The sequence below is a fragment of the Ostrea edulis genome, chromosome 1 (assembly GCF_947568905.1).
Source record: "Ostrea edulis chromosome 1, xbOstEdul1.1, whole genome shotgun sequence".
NCBI classification, from domain to species: domain Eukaryota; kingdom Metazoa; phylum Mollusca; class Bivalvia; order Ostreida; family Ostreidae; genus Ostrea; species Ostrea edulis.
The window spans coordinates 68,498,507-68,516,485 of NC_079164.1; the positions used below are offsets into that span (position 1 = coordinate 68,498,507).

General features: G+C 34.0%; 3 protein-coding genes across 4 annotated transcripts in view; 1 reads left to right on the forward strand and 2 right to left on the reverse strand.

The window, feature by feature from the left end:
* The window catches only part of LOC125645494 (serine-rich adhesin for platelets-like), a 275,270-nt gene that overhangs the window by 183,090 nt on the left and 74,201 nt on the right, over positions 1-17,979 (forward strand). The window lies entirely within an intron of this gene.
* Positions 1-17,979, reverse strand: part of LOC125683914 (scavenger receptor class F member 1-like) — a 223,124-nt gene that overhangs the window by 106,373 nt on the left and 98,772 nt on the right. The window lies entirely within an intron of this gene.
* LOC125677990 (uncharacterized) overlaps positions 11,204-17,979 on the reverse strand; it is a 208,064-nt gene continuing 201,288 nt past the window's right edge. For both annotated transcript variants that reach the window (XM_056158168.1, XM_056158162.1), the window contains one exon: positions 11,204-12,741. In XM_056158168.1, coding sequence (XP_056014143.1) covers positions 11,879-12,741 — 863 coding nt within the window. In that variant the 3' untranslated portion in view covers positions 11,204-11,878. The remainder of the gene's footprint in view (positions 12,742-17,979) is intronic.

Here is a 17,979-nt window from a genome sequence, read left to right on the forward strand (position 1 = left end):
GTCTAAAAGAAGGATCAATCTTAGAAAAACTTCAGTTTTTCATCACTTGTCACCCATATTTGTTTACCCACGAAACGTTGACAAGGTCCGGCCTGAATATTTATTTTTCACCATTAAGTTAAAAAATGTTAAAATCCACATTTACATTTGATAAAACAAAGCGAGATAAGTGAAATATGTTCTAAATAAATACTCTTTTCTGCAAAACTTCCATGCAAGTTTTGGATTATTATATATTTTTACGCACAGGGAGGGAGCTCAAATTGCTGGTACATTGGCTACTTATGTCAGTAATTACCCAACAATAGCATGCTTTCCCAGTAATTTTAATGTTTTATCTTAATTATTGAGGGATTTCCTTCAAGTACCGTCTATACTTTCTGGACAAATTTTATTGTATTGGATATTATTTCATTTTTTAAAATGATCGTTTTCAATAGACCCTTAGATGAATGAAATAGGCCACGTGTTTGGCAATTAACAATGTTTGTGTTTCTCTTTTTTTGAGACATTTACTTTACATACTATAAAATTGTCGTATGACCTTAACTTTTATTGAGTATGAATAAAATTGTGAGGAATGGCATGTCAGCCAAATTACAGCGACTGCTTGATATCTCCGTGGACGACCTCTTAAAATTCTTTATTTACTTGTTATGATCTCCAAATATAATGTCTTCAAGTGCAGGTGTTCATTGAAAACTATGAATTGCTTTAGCATTTCAATGCACAAGTGCAGGCGTGCATTGAAAATTAAGAATTGCTTTAGCAACAGTGTACTATCATACTAGAGTTTTTTACATCATAGACAGTTCCTTCTTCCACAAAAATGGAAAACGCAAATATTCCTATCTAGAGATCAGTCATCCAAAAATTACTCCGATTCCACGTTTAAGTACTCTGAAGTTGAAATTAAAAATAAGCTGGAGTTCCTCATCTACAATATATTCGTGGTCTTTGGAGATCAGGTCTTCAAACAGTCAGTTGAAATCTCCATGGGCACGAATCGTGTTCCTTTGTTAACTGATCTGTGTCTATATTCATAGGAAGCAGAATTTATTCAAAAACTTCTACGTGAGAAGAAAAAATCTCTTGCTGTGGCATTCAATTTGACATTCAGATGTATCGACGACGTTTTGTCTATTAACAATGATAACTTTCATTCATATGTCGATTCGATGAATCCCTGTGAGCTCGAAATAAAAGACACCACAGAGTCGTCCTCATCTGTTTCATACTTAGATATTTCAATGAAAGTAGACATTAACGGCAAACTGACAACTCAACTGTATGCAAACGGGATGACTTCACCTTCTTCATCGTCAACTTCCCATATTTATGAAGCAATATTCCATTATCACCTGCATATGGTGTTTATATCTCTCAGCTAATTCGATACCCAAGAGCTTGTTCTGCGTATAGTTAGTTTTTAAATCGAGGCAAGCTACTGACAATAACAAGTTGATGGTGCAGTGGTCTCGATTGAAGTCAGCATTTCGCAAATTATATGGTCGTTATGACGATCTAGTTTGCCGATCAAATTGGGTCAAATGCTGTTTGAGGTGTTTCATACCGATTGTTAGGCCCTTCTTGGCACACTAATTTTGACTACGGATAACTCGGGTTACCTGATCAGGATATAAGGTTTACAGTGGGTGTGACCGGTCGACAGGGAATGCTTACTCCTCCTGGGCACCTGATCCCACCTAGTGTGTCCAGGGGTCCGTGTTTGCCCAACAATTTATTTTGTATTGCTTGTAGGAGTTATGAGAGTGATCATTGTTCGTTATCTTCACATTTCATGGTACATTTATGTGATTTGTTTTCATTCATGTATGTCTAATGCGGGATTGTCTTATTCCCCCTACACTGTTAATCCATTCTGACAATGTATCAAGTTTTAATTTCTTTTTCATATTTAGCCCAACATCTGACATAATCGTTGACAGGTGTGGCCCGATAAAGATCCCTCCCTGTTCAATGGTCATAAGCGCCGAGCATAGGCCTAAATTTTGCAGTCCTTCAAGTTTCTGTCGCCAATTGAAAGAGCGAGGTTAATTGATTTTGATGATCTTTTAAATAAGGGATTTCTGGTCCTCATTTTCAACTATATCAACATCACCAGTGATGACATATACAGCTAGATTATAGTTGAAAGAAGACGAGGAACAAGAAGATGTGGGTGGAATAAGGATTATATGGTCTATATCTAGACATTGTGAAGTTTGTTTGTAATTAAAAAGTTTGGATGAATAATAGAAGTGTACTTGTAGGAAATACTGCGTGTAGACTTGAACTTAAATAAGTTGGAATACAAGACTAAACTTTTAAAGACGAAAAATAATAATTATGTTAAGGGCATCTCTTCCTTTGTTAGTTTTGAGGTTAAATAACTGTCAGCGTGATTCGGAAGGAATGTCACCCATAACATGCAATGGTTTAAACAGCATGTGACGGACAACACCCATAATCATAGAATTTAGTCTATATTCAGGTGTTGAAAAAACCAAGTATGGACTAGCTTTGGCTTCTTCAAATAAGTTATTTAAAACGTCCAATGGAACAGAGTAAATTTGTGTGCGAATATGATGTGGACCTTGTTGTCTGTTGGCGTAAGTTAAAACTGATAAAATTTGAAATTGATGAAATTCAATTTTCTTTAAAAAAAAACAAACGAATAAAACATTGTGAAAATGAAAAACTAATAGTTGTGATCTGAAATCATTAAATATATTTCTATAAATTTATGAGGAATTGGTATAGAAAAAATCAGCAGATGTGTCATTCCATGTTAAATGTATTTTGCTTCCCAATTCATTTCTGAAGACCTACGTTCCTGCCGAGTTATCTAGAAGATTAACGTTTTTACAATCTTTCTCCATGCCTTCATTGTAGCTTGAAAAGGCTTCTTCATGACTGCTTTTGAGGTTGTACAAACAGATTGTACGACGACTACGAATTAAGATTAGCTAATACCACACTCCACATTCGTTTTGAAACTCTGACACTGCTGAAACGAGATCATTTTGACCGTACTTGATATCTGTAAACTCCTAAATGTACACGAGGAATCAATTATCGCATACTTTCGCGAGAAGCATCACTCGCGAATACAAATTACTCGCTTTTATTTTTATATTGCTAAAAACGTGTAAAAACTCTTGATCAACAGAACACTTACTAATTTATGTTATCGCGATTTGACGAATACGAGTCGTTTTGCGATGTAAATTACTCGCATAAAATAAGGAATCTACAGTATACATTCTCCACTGATATGTCTGTCCTTAAGGTAAGTAGTAAAACCGTTGGTTGAAATTATGAGCCTTTAATGAAGTGATCAATCCAAGTTTCAGTTCCAAAACTTACAGCTGAACTTGTGCTTTCGATAAGGTTAAGAATTTATATTCACTGACTGGAGTTTATATTCAGAATTCTATAATGGCAAAATACGACAAATAAAACGGATGACATGGGATTTAGATGAACGAAGTATTCGCAGAAAATCCGTCGATAAAGTTGGTTTATACCCAGTGAATCGGTCTTGAAGCAGGTAGCCGCCTGTTTATTTACATGGTTTGTTGCACACCTTTACATATATTAGTATTCACAAGTGGTCATTTCAAAAGCTTACAGAAGGTAGAAACTGATAATTCAGAACGACTTATGAGGGTGATCGGTGGGGAAATAAGATATTTTGGATATATTAATTTTTTGTAAGTTTTCATTGTTTATTACTCATCTCATATCAATACAATTAGCACCATCAGTAGTACAATAGCACAGATACAATGCATTGCATTGCAGAAAAGATATATATACAAATTATAATAGTTTTATGAAATTTTCAATAGTACTTGTTTTCAATACATAACTACTATACTTTATAACTTTACACCACAAAACTGTACACTTTTTGACATGATTTGACATGCTATATTCAGTTTCTTCAAGACTGCTTAGTCTACAAAACATTTTATATTTGTATATCTTCAAAGCAATGAAGGAAATAAATTTATTAAGGAGGCGTGTGTTTTGATTACATTCAAAATGAAAACCAATAACAATACTTTTCCATTGAATATTGACTTTGCACGCCAAAGACACCATATTCCAAACAAATGAAACATTTTTACACTCATATATAAGATGTCTAATATTTTCTGTTTCTAGACACAGAGAACATTTGTCAGAAGATTCTTTTTTCCATTTAAACATGTATTTGTTACAGGAAAGCAAGTTATGCATCAGTTTATAATTAAATTCAGCAATATTTTTTATCTAAATCTAACTTAATCTTTTGTTGATAAATGTGTTTCCACATTTCTTTACTGACATTATATTCTTTGTGATATAAATTATGGTGCTTAGGTGATATAAACAATTTACTCAAAAGTATTTAATAGAAAAATTTACATTTTTGTTTTTCTACCGTACAATATTTATTAGTAAAATTGAAATATCTTTTATCTTTTATGTTAATAAATTTTTATTCGTGTACATGAATTTTCTTTCTTATATATTTAAAAGCTGATTTGACTATTTTATATTCACAAAGTAGATTTGCTTTTTTGCAAATTTCTTTGCTTATTTCATCCATTGTCTTAAAAACGTTATCGTTAAACAAATCTTTCACATATTTAATGTTTTTAATGGCATTAATTATTTCAGTTTTACCAAAAATTGTAAATTGTCTCTTTTTCCATGACTCAACCAGTTTTTGCATTTTTTTTTCACTTTTATCAATCCAGTTTCTATTGTAACATTCTTCTTTATCTACACCAATATATATTCCAAGGCATTTTACAGATTATGTTTTTACTTTTATTCCCTCAAGTTTTTCTATGTTACGATGCAACCTACGTGGACCTGTTAATATACATTCGGTTTTATCCACGATTAGCTTTGATCCTGCATGTTTGGAAAATTCTTTGATTGTTTTTAAAGCCTCCTTTAAAGATTCTACACTTTTAAGAAATAGTGTCAGATCATCTGCATGATGAACATGTTTATACTCTTTACTAAATTCAGAGGGTTTAATTCCTAAAATTTTATCATTTTTCTTTATCTTTAAGGCTAGAATATATTTGCGACAAATAGATATAGAATTGCCGAAATAGAGCATCCCTGTCTTATGCCTCTCGACATGCGACATGTTTTTGAGATCCAGTCATTGTTTTTAAATCGAAATAGCGGATGTTTTTGAGATCCAGTCATTGTTTTTAAATCGAAATAGCGGATGTTTATAAAGAATTTTCATCCACCTTATAAAATTATGTTTAAAATGATATTTCTCTATAGTTTTAAATAAGAAGTTCCATTCTATTGAATCGAACGTCTTTTCGAAATCTAAAAATAGCAATATTTCGTCTGTTTCTGTTTCCTCACAATATTCGAATACATCTAAAATTACTCTAGCATTTTCGCCAATATATCTTCCTTTAATGTATTCTGATCGATGTTCATTAATGATATTTCCTACAACCTTTTGAAGTCTTCTAGCAAAAATAAAAGCAATTATTTTATAATCCGTGTTAGTCAAACTAATTGACCTATAATTTTTATAGTTCGTTTCATCTCCTTATTTATACAGGAGGGAGATAACAGCGGTTCTCTGTGAAAAAGTCATTTGACCATTATCAAATATTACTTTTAGCGCTTCATAAAATAGGTCTTTTATGTCATTCCAAAAATATTGGTAAAATTCGTTTGTAAGACCATCAAGTCCTGGAGATTTGTTCGTTTTTAGATTTGTTACAGCATCAGTGCATTCCTTAAGAGATGGGAACTGCTCACAACAGTTTGCATCGCTCTCACTCAGTACATTTTCTAAATCAATAAACAATAGATAATTATTTATGCATTCATCTGATATATTATCAGACGAGTATAGACTTTTGTAGAAATCACACATAGCACCCAAAATATCGTTGGTGTTTTCTATGCGAGTATCTTCATTAACTTTCAATTCTTTTATAACACTTTGTTTTTGCCTACTTTTCTCTAAATGAAGAAAGAATTTTGAACATGTTTCGCCTTCCAGCATCCATTTTGATCGTGACCTCACGAAAGCACCTTTACATTTTTTGTCATATAACTCATCTAGTTCTGACTCTAGATTATGGTTTTTTTTTATTCATATCTATACTATAAGAATCAAGCTCCTCTATTTCATTTATTTCTTTTTCTGTTGATTTAATGCGATTTTTTGTAGTTAGATTTGATTCTTTCGAAAACTGAATAGAAAAATCCGAGATTTTATTTTGAATGTTTCCCACTTATCTACTGGGTCTAATTTTTCTTTACGTATCTCATCGACAATTCTATGAATTTCTTTTTTATAATTTAAATCATTTAAATGGGAGTTATTAAGTTTCCAATATCCATTTCCCCTTTTATTTGCGTCTATTTTAAACGTTATTTTAATGACCTATGGTCAGACATTCTTTTCCCAAAGTTTGTACCTGAAATTTTCCGTATGATTATATTGTTTAAGGTCGATCGATCCTCATGTGATGTCATAGGTTTTTGCAAAAATCTTAATAAATTAAACTTTGCACATGATAGAAATATATCTTTCTGAGGAATGTTATTCACTGGATATAATAAAATATCTGGTAAACTAATAACACTGAAGAAGTTTATATTTTCCATAGATAATCAATTATTTATTATTTTAAAAATGTTGTCAAGGGCAATAACTCCTATGCTGGAATATCCTCTACTGGATGTCTATTATACATTGGTTTCCCCAATATCCACAATTAATATTTACATATTTATGAATTAGAAGTTTTTTTAAAAACTGTTGATATCTAAATTTTGTCATTTTCAACAAGTTTTTATCTATTTTTATTATTCTGTTGAACGAAAATGTGTGATTTTCTGATGTTGATGTATACTTGTTTTTGTATGTCTGACATCTTTAAAAAGGTGGTAACATATACATTTTCTTTGGTTATTAATTAAGTTAAGCTATATTGAGCGGAAATTAATAAAGTTTTTCCACTTTTAACCATTAATATTGATAAGTCATATGAGGATGGAGCTACCTTAAATCAAATGTAAAGTTTCTATTCAAAAATATATAATCGATTCTACTACTAGGGATATCCTCTGAATTACACCATGTATGACCTTTAAAAGTTGGATGTGTTGATTGCCAAGGTTTATTCCCACTTAGCCAACATTTTGAAAAATCCTATTCCCACATAGCCAACATTTTGATTTTTACACCTGAGTGATCAGCAAGCTATAGTCTGTTTTCACAGGTAAATGTTTTACCTGAGAAGGATAATTACTAAATTGAGATTAGATTGCTGTTCTCAAAGAGTATTTGCTAGATAGGCATAATTATGATCACTGATTTACAGAATCACAAGCCTGAAAATTATGAGATCTTAATTATTTTCTGGACTGTCTTGATTGAGATTAGATTGCTGTTCTCAAAGAATATTTGCTAGATAGGCATAATTATGATCACTGATTTACATAATCACAAGCCTGAAAATTATGAGATCTTAATTATTTTCTGGACTGTCCATTTTTTCAAAAAATCATTTTAAAGAAAAATGGCCAATCTACAGGTGCAGGTCAACTTTTTAGAGAATGGTAGAGGAGGATTTTATCTTCTTAATGGTGGATATAAGTATTCAGTGAGGACAAAGAAGACAAACTATTATATATCCAGCAAAATAAAATTCATAAATAGAAGGAAAACAAACCAGCTCATTATTTGAAAAAAGATAATTTTTAAAGTTATTTGATTATAGAAGTCATAATATCATTAAATGAATTATTTAAAAAAGGGACAGAATCTCAATAATATATTCTATCATTATACATGTATATATCCTACAAAATATTCCTATTGCTTTATTCTGGTTATATCTGAAAACAGACTATAGCCTACCTGTAATTAAATTCTTTTGTTCTCTACCTGCACCCAATTCCCACTTAGCCAACACAGAGTTACCTGTATTTTTTCAAAATGTTGGCTAAGTGGGAAGACACCATTGCCAAGTATCATACAAATCAAAAGAAATAACAATCTTTTTAATCTTTGATGTATTTTGGTTATGAAATTATCTGTTTTACAGTTAAAATCCCCGTATATTATAATATTGTCATCTTCTGTTATACCTTGTTTTTGCAGAAAATTGTGCATTTTTTTTAAAGAATGTGCATCTTTCTTTTATAGTGTTTGGTGAGTAAATATTTACAAGTGAAAATATTTTTCCATGTATTTTTGCTTTTAAAAATAATCTTCCGTCCAATGATGCGTGTTTTTCAATTATTTCTAGTTTTAATTCCTTTTTAAAAAAGAATGCTAACATCTCTACTAAAAGGCGAATCGCTAAAACAATGAACCAATTTACCGAACCACCTTGAGTCATATTTAAATATATTTTTCTCAATATAGTGTGTTTCTTGTAAAACGATAATATCTACATTCATATAATTTAACCATATATATAACTTAACTCTTTTTTCGCCCAAGTTTAATCCTCGAACATTTACCGACAGTATTTCAAACCTATCCATTTAGGCTAAAAAGTTGAGGAAAAATACAGCAATATGTAAATACATGTTTATGTATATAAGTTGAAGAAAGTTTGAATATCTATAAAATTGCAACAACAAAAAAATAAAATAAAATTAAAAAAAAAAAGAAAAATTAGTTTTGTAGAAGTTGTAGATATCTAATTCAATTGTCCACTTTCAGTCCGTGAATCGCGACATATGATTGTTACATATCCGCTGTCACTGGTTTGTGGCGTAGTGACAGACTGATCACATTCTTTTTTTAATTAACACTATTCTTTGTGGTCCTGTTTCGGGAGTTACTTCCAGTTCTCAACTTTTTAGCATCGTTCTTTTGAATGCTGCTGAGCTTGTCTGAAATGTTCCTCTGGTCCGACAACTGAGTGTTCCTGGGGACGGATATTGATCGACTCGGGGGTCTGTTTTCACAAGCGAGTTTGTGAGTAAGCTTACCCATGATATTTTTGTCGGGCCATTTACTGTGATCGGTGTGATCCGTTCCTATCCGATTTAGGCCAGTGCCCCAGAAATCGTCGTAGACGGCTTCAGCATATATAGTGGAGGGCGTACTTTTCTTCAGGACAGCGAGATATTCTTCAACTTGATTATATTTAGCCTTTAGAATTTCCTCCATTACTTCTTCCCGCTTAGACAGGAATTCATCACTGCTGTGAATCTCTTTCCCCATTTTTTTTTTTTTGGCTTCTAAGGCTGAGTTTGCATCTTGAATAGCCTGCGCGTTTTGGATGTCTCCATTTCGAATGGCCTTGACATACTGAAATGCGTGTTCGGAGGATTGATGGTGAACGCGAAATACATGTAGGAAGCACGGAAAAAAGTTGGAAAGAGGATTTTCAGAACCAGCAAAGGACATGACTTCCTTCTGATTTTCTACAAAGACATCACATAATTCAGATCCTGGATCATGGCCGTCTTTTAGACAGATTCTGCAGCGTTTGGTTTCCGTACACTGGGATCTCTAATGCTCGCCCCAGCAGTTAGAACACATAGGCTTCTGTTTATTTGAAGGTTGACCTTTGTGATAGATGATACATTTTAAGCCCGCACAAATAGCTGATCTTGGCAATGATTTTCCCTGGGGAAGAGGTTTGGCATAGCCAAACCTGTTTCCATTTAGACTACTTGTTATTTTCCGTGTTATGGGATGTCGTATATTTTCATATTTTATTGGGCTTATAAGAGATACATCAAAGTTATCAAGCATCTTTATAATTTCTCCATCATCAACGGATAGAGAAACTCCCTTAATTGTGATTCTCAAAACTTCCTCTGTGGGAGAGTTTGTACCAGCTGAGAAAGGGTTTGTTTCAAAAGCAGAAACATTTGTGTTTCGAAAGTCGAAACCTTCAGACAGTAGTTTGGTTCTTCTTTGGAGAGTATTTACGTACATTTAGATTCTCCAGAGTCCACGATCTCGTTGTATACATTTGATATCACCATTTGATTTTGGATATATTATTGGTTCTATATAAAATAATTTCATTCTAGAAGGGGGTATGTACATAAGATCTGTATAAGCTATTCACACTTCGGGTGCCTGTATTACTATTCAGGGTCAACAATTTCCCAATTTGGTAAACCATTGTCTCCTTAATGTAAAACTTATACGGTACCAATTTTGATGCACCAGATGCGCATTTCGACAAATAATGTCTCTTCAGTAATGCTCAACCAAAATGTTTGAAATCTGAAATAACATTGAAGTTTTAGAACAGTGTGCCCAAAAAGTGGAGTCAAATTCGTCTAAGGATAAGAGTTTAATATTAATATATACGCCCTTTGGTTGTTTTATAATTGGAATTCAAACTACTTTTAAAGAATTATTATATTTTTGGAATACAAGGGACTAGATTTTTTGAAATCATAGACAGTTGAAGCAACTGATTCAACGAAAATGGAAAACGGATATATTCATATCTAGTGATCAGCCATCACAATGTTGGTAGAAAAATTCCATCTGATCATGACTATACATACCGTTTCGCTGATTAAAGATGATCTTTAAAAAATGCAGAATTTTAGAGGATGTGGCCCTGTCCTTGCCTACCCAGGGAGGGGGACGGATCACGAAGTTTAAAATTTATGTCCGTCTTACCCTAATAATCCTAATAGTCAAGTTTGGTAAAAATTGTCTTGATAGAATTAGAAAAGTGAAATGTTAACGCAAAATGAAAAAAAAACAAAAAATATCGCAAAAAGGTCACCTGTGTATCCATAGTAACTAGCTTATCTGAAATACACATATATTTGATATTAAGTAGTTACAATGTATGTAGGTTTATTGACAGTTTTGTTCATTCTTGATGTCAAGAAGAAAAATACTACATATTCATAATATAAGCCAGCACCAAATTCCGTCCCTAGGGACATGGATGGTAGAGTCGTCTCTTCTCCCCTTATTATCACTCTGACGTCACTTTCCTTGTTTGGTGTCCAGGAGTCAAGAATGTTTTTTAAAGAACAACAGTAAATGTTGATGCCAAAATATTGTTGGTTTTCACAATTGTAAACATACAATTTAGCGAAGAGTTAAATATATGTCAACATTTGATACATACCAACATAAGGTTTACATTTTTTTGCTATCTGTTCTTGTAGAGTGTGGTCTGTCATCATCAAACACGCAACTTTACATATTTTGTTTGAGTTGTATTAAGAAAAACACTATCATTATGCATAGATATTTTATCCGAGTGTGCAGAAAGGGTGTGCATGGATTGAACCAAATAGTTTCATCCAAAGCGCAAACATATAAGTATGTAAAAATTTGGAAGAATAAATAAACATGATTTTAGAACTTTAATCTTGATGTGATAAACGTTTGGCTATATTTGAAACACCAAATAGGGTTATTGTTTTCAATATAACTTCAGAAATGAAGAGATCATTTTTTTTTTTCTCAGATAGTGTCATATTTTTTTTTATTTCAGAAACATGGAATCAGTTTATGAAAAACATATTTTGCCAATGACGTATTTTGAAACGATACATATATGAACAATATAAATCCAGTTCGAAATATGAAAATAAGCAAAATCTGGGAAAACGTTACCATATAAAAGATGCTTTAAAATTTCGTCACATATATATAATCTCTTTTGATATTCAAAAGTAACTAATATGGAAGTGATAGAATAGAACATTTGTTTAACTAATACGGTGGGCAGGTAACACGTACAGTTTAACATTGTAAATGTAGTTTTCCATATAGCTACACATATACAGAGCGAGGCACATGGGACGTCCGGCGTTCGTCTGTTTGTCGTCGTAATGTAACACTTTAAGCAGGTGTTTACAATTTCTTTGGGATGTTCTAATCTATAGTGACTTGGACGTATACACTGTTTGTAGGTGAAGCCATTATGTGCAACGATTCAGAATTCGAAACTTTCCCAGTAATTGACATAATTTGTAACTCATTTCTATTGCCTTGTTCCTCATTAATCGAAGGTGTAAGTTTTGCATTAACTGTAGACATATTTTCGCCAGAATGCCCATCGTCTTCTGCATTTGTGCCAGATTCTATGCAAGGATATCCATTAATATCATCGGATATGTTGACTGTTTTATCATCTGTATGACCATGATCGCATTCCTTGCTAGATGGTTGAACAATATGTGCTACTTTAGGAATACAATTTCCACTTTCTAGATCCATATCTTCATAGATGTCTTCACCTGTATTCGTGTTAAGAAACTTTGGTTGGGCATGCAAAGATTTGGAGAAATCTTTTTCAGTGGTTGGTAGTGTGTCTTTATTTGTCAAGACTTGTTCTCTTGTGCCAGACGCGATAGTCATTGGCAGTTCATCAGATAGATTTTGTTCAATAATTGATGGAATATTGGTGTAGAAACCATCGTTTTCTTCAGATTCAGCCGTAGATTCTGTGACAATTACATCTCCTTTTCTTAGTGATGTATACGACTGGGAGGCCGAGCACGGATTGTCTTCTCTATGGGGTGATTCGTATGATTCGCAGTCATTGTTTGGTTTATTGTTGTTGGATGCATTCATTCGTCGACGATAGCCAAACACAACAAACACCAGAATACAAAGGAAAGCGAAAATACCACACGCCGGTCTCAAAATGTATTTTTCTACGTCTAACTCTTCTTCTAATTCCTTTTCAAAGTTGGTCACATTGTAGAATGTATCAAAGGGTGTGGAATGCGTATCTGCAGAAATAGATATACCAAAATGGTGATAGAAAGCCTTAAAAGAATATACTTTTACATAAAAGGAGTCTGTGTTTCCCCAACTCTCTATTTTGTATTGCTTATCAGAGTTACGAGATTGATCACTGTTCGTTATCTTCACCTTTCATTTTACATAAAAGTAGATCCGGGTTAGAATAGGTTCTCAGTACTCCTTGCTTGTAAGAGGCGACTACATGGGGTGATCATTCGGATGAGACCGAAATAACCGAGGCTTCGTGTCACAGTAGGTGTGACACGATAAAGACCCCTCCCTCCTCAACAGCCATAAGCGCCGAGCATAGGCCTAAATTTTGCATCCCTTCAACGGCAATGGTGACGTCTGCACATGAATGAAAGATTCTCGATATTGACGTCAAACAATATACAAGCTATCAATCAAGTAAAAACTAGAAGGGTTAAGGCTTAAATTCAATAAATATTCCAAATAATGTTTCATTACCCATCATTCACTAATGTATTTTTGAAAGAGGCCTTTAACTGATAGTCAGTTGAGTACATGTAGCTATTGTCACATTCTTCTATTTACGTAAAGAAGAGCCTTTGCCGTACTTTTCATTGCGTATTCTTTAGAGAAGTTAAGCGATGATCACCGTTCGGTATCTTCCTCTTTACATGTACATAGTTTTCGTAATGAATATGTAAAGTACTCGGTTTGTATTTTGTAGCATGATAAACAATGATTCAAGATTCTCAGAGGTCAATAAATTAATCAAAAGTTCATTAAATATAAAACTTGCATACAAACGAAAAATAGGATACTGCACAAACGCCACAAAACTAACAAAGACACATTGCAGGATCAGGTTACATGTTCTACGAATCCCGTATTTATACTGCTCACGATATTATCAATTGCTTCTTCTGCGTAAAGTACTACGAAAATAATATTATAGAAAGCTGGGATTCCTCTCACATATGAAATCGATGTAGTCATTGGAGATCACAACTGAATTTTACTTACATACGATAGCTTAAGCTACGCAAAAGGTTTTCAATTGGAAATTTTTAAAACTATCCTTAAGTTTCGAATTGACCGTTTTGTTTTTAAAGCGTTCGAGGAGTCTTGGTTTAAATTAAGTAAAGCTTTATTTTTACGCTGCGAGATAGGAACGATAAAACGTAGCAAAAGTAAATGTCTCCTTTCTCTTCAATGAAAGGTGAAGATAACGAACAGTAACCAATCTCATAACTCCTATAAGCAATACAGATTAGATAGTTGGGCAAACACGGACCCCTTTATATACCAGAGGTGGGATCAGGTGCCGAGGAGGAGTAAGGTATACCGAGTTATCCGAAGGCAAAATCAGTGTGCCAAGAACGAACTAACAATCAGTATGAAACACCTCAGACAGCATTTGACCGTATGATAAGTTGTATTGGCAAACTAGATCGTTATAACGACCATATAATTTGGGAAATGCCGACTTTAAACGAGACTGTTGAAACCCCTGTACCAGCAACTTGTTTGGCAGTAGCCTGCTTTGATTTAAAACCTGATCATGAGCAAAACAAGGTCTTGCGTATCCAATCAATTGAGAAATATAAACACTACATGTAGGTGATAATGGAATATTGCTACATAAATATGGGAACTTGTACACAGTTTGTGTGTTCCATGTATACCTCATGTGACTTAACTAGTTACTTTTTATTTTAATTTTAAACCTGCATTTGTTTAATATGTAAAGCAAGTGTCAAAATGTGGAAACGTGATTACCAGTGTTTACTCATTCTATTTTAATTTGCAGAACATTATATGATATCTAAGAAATGGACTGATACTACAGTCGCTAATAAAAAAGAAGGAAGGATTGCGGCGAATCGAAATACCAGTCCACGATATGTTATCTCTACGTATGATCCGTTTTTGAACGAGGCAGTTTACTTACAAACACGCTGATGTTACAAGGGTTTCAACAATCTGGTTTAAGTCAGCAGTTCACAAATTCGATAATCGTTATAATGATATTTCTCAGTACAACCTATCGTTGGGTTGAATGCTGTCTGACGTGTTTCATGCCGATTGTTGGACTGATCACGGCGCACTAGTTTTGACTGCGGGTTTCTCCATTTACCTGAACAAGACAAAAGACTCACACCGCCGCGGTGGTCTAGACGTCCCCCTCCCTCTCTTCTCCCCCTCCCTCCCTTCTCCCCCCTTCTCCCCCTCCCCCTTGGCGGAATGCCGATTTTTGAATCCCGGCCGCGACATACCTAAGTCGTTAAAACAGGTAGTGACCGTTCTATCGCTAACGCTCAGCATCAGGTGTGAATGTCACAGGTCCTCAGATATGACCTTAAAAACGGATGTCCCGTTTCACAGTAAGTGTGGCACGTTAAAGAACCCTCACTGCTCAACGACCGTAAGTATCGGGCAAAGGCCTAAATTTGAAGACCATCACAGGTCTTGATGACGTCTCCATGTGAGTACAAATTCTCGAGAGGGACGTTAAAGAAGATACAATCAATTAATCAATCATAGGACTCCCGGTGGATGTGACCGATCGACACCAGTATTCTTTTTTAGGCACATCATCCCACTTCTAGTATATCCAGGGGCCCGATGTTTGCCCAAATCTTTATTTTGTATTCCTTACAGGAGTTATGAGATTGATATTTGTTCGTTATCCTCTTATTTCATTATATACAGAGTGGGAGAAAGGAAATTGTGATAATACAGATTTTCCACAGTTCATAAACATTAGTGTTCACCGCTTTACACTGGTTTTTTTTTTTTTTTACATGCAAAACGTTTGTGGATTTATTTAAGACATAATTTGGCTCATCGCGGAATATCACAAATTTTTACATTAATCAAACTAAACCGACAATATCCAGGTAATTCCAATGTGTGTGTTGTTGTTTTCGTTTTCTTTCAAATAGTAGAATAACTTCAGAAATGCATAAATCTTAGTTTAGAATTGCTACTATGCTGTATTGAGTAACGAGGAATTTTCGCTCCTGACTTAAAGTACGAAGTTTCGATTCTTTATTGACAGAGCTAGTAATTTGTAAAAAGTTAAACGTATGATGAAATCTTAACTTAAGTATTTTAGTAGAACTCCTTGCTATTACGTTTTAGACACCCAGAGGTTTAGATGAAAATACGTGTTAATGAAACAGATACAGGCACACACACACACACACACACACACACACACACACACATATATATATATATTTATATATCTCTCTCTGTGTGTGTGTGTGTGTGTGTGTGTGTGTGTAATTCAAACGAGAACAAAAATATCATAAATTGAATTTAATGCCTATGTAAAATAGGAATTGCAACAAGCAATGTTTGAAACAGACTTGGATTCAAACAATAACATAAACACAGATTGATCAGACATGGAATGTCGGCGCTTTTCCTTGTTTACATTTGTTCTGATATATTTCAAGTCCCCGTTGCCATAAGCGTCGAACATAGGCCTAAAATTATCCCTTCGCCGTCAATGGTGATGTCTCCATGTAAGTGAAAATGTTTCGAAAGGGACGTTCAATGATCGATTGATTCATTTTTGCAAGTCTTTTTGGCAATATTTCAGCCATTTTACGGCGGTTAACTAATTGAGTTATGTTTGGTTGTGAGTGTTTTAGTTTCCCTGACAGCCCCCAGTGGGCTTACTCTCTTTCGAACATCAGGGAAACGATCTTTTGCGTGCCAAGGGGGTTGTGGTCCTTGACACGGGACATCCTTTTACGTCCCATCCGACGGACATAAAAGTTAGAAATAAATAAACAGGTTTTAAAAAAAATTAATTCGTGTATATACACAGTTGTATCATAAAATTTGTTATAAATTTTTCTGTAAAAGTTGCATTCTTGTAAGTATTGTATAATATAATGATTGTTGATATTTGTAAAAAGTTCTTTCATTGATTGCACACTATTAAAAAGTATATTTCGTATGGGCGTAAAATCACTACATTCCAAAAGAATGTGATGTATAGTTAATAGATAGTCACAAAATATGCATTCAGGCTGAAGTGCTGTGTTCAATAGGTAACAATGGGTCAATTTTGAATGTCCGAAGCGTATTCTCGAAACAATCACTTTGTCTTGGCGTTTCAATGCGATGTTACACGAATTCTTTACTCTGTTTTGAATAGAACAAGAGATGCTTGTAAAACACATATGCCCCCCATGGTGCAAAATTGAAAAGGATTATACACACACATCATTTAATTGATAGTAGTATCATCAATTCAAAATACTGAGCAGAAAATATCTTCCTATGTCAAGAGTGAATTGACCATGTGACCTAAAATCAATAGAGGTCATCTACTCCTTATGTTGTACCAGTGTACCAAGTTTGGTGTCAATCAAATAAATAATTCTTAAAATATAGGAGACAATATATTACTATGTCCAGTTCAACTATTGACTTTTGACTTCAAAATCAATATGAGTCATCTTCTCCTGAAGATGAACCAGTGTGCTAAGTTTGATGTCTGTCAAGTAAAAGGGTTATCAAGATATTGAGTGGACAGTATATTATATGTCCAGTTTGACCCTTGACCATGTGACCTCAAAATCAATACGAGTCATCTTCTCCTGAATATACACTAGTGTACTAAGTTTGATGTCTTTCAAGCAAAGGGTTCTCAAGATATTGAGTGGACAGTATATTCCAATGTCCAGGTTAACCCTTGACCTTTAAACAGGTGACCTCAAAATCAATAGGGATCATCTTCTCCTGATGTACCAAGTTTGATGTCTGTCAAGCAAAGGGTTCTCAAGATATTGAACGGACAGTATATTCCTATGTCCAGTTTTACCCTTGCCCTTTGACCTCAAAATCAATAGGGGACATCTTCTTCTGAAGATGTACTGGTGTACCAAGTTTGATGTCTGTCAAGCAAAGGGTTCTCTAGACATTGAATGGTCAGTATATTCCTATACCCAGTTTGACCTTTGACCATATGACCTCTAAATCAACAGGGGTCATCTACTCTTTAGGATGTACCAGTGTGCCAAGTTTGATGTCTTTCAAGCAGAGGGTTCCCAAAATATTGAGCGGACATTATATTCCTATGGCCAGAGTAGTTTGACCTTTTGACTTGAAAAACAACAGGGATCCTCTTCTACTCATAACCAACCCACATATGAAATATCATTATCATCAAGTGAATGGTTCTCAAGATATTGATCGGACGACACGTGGTCTACCGACCGACTGACTGGTGCAAACCA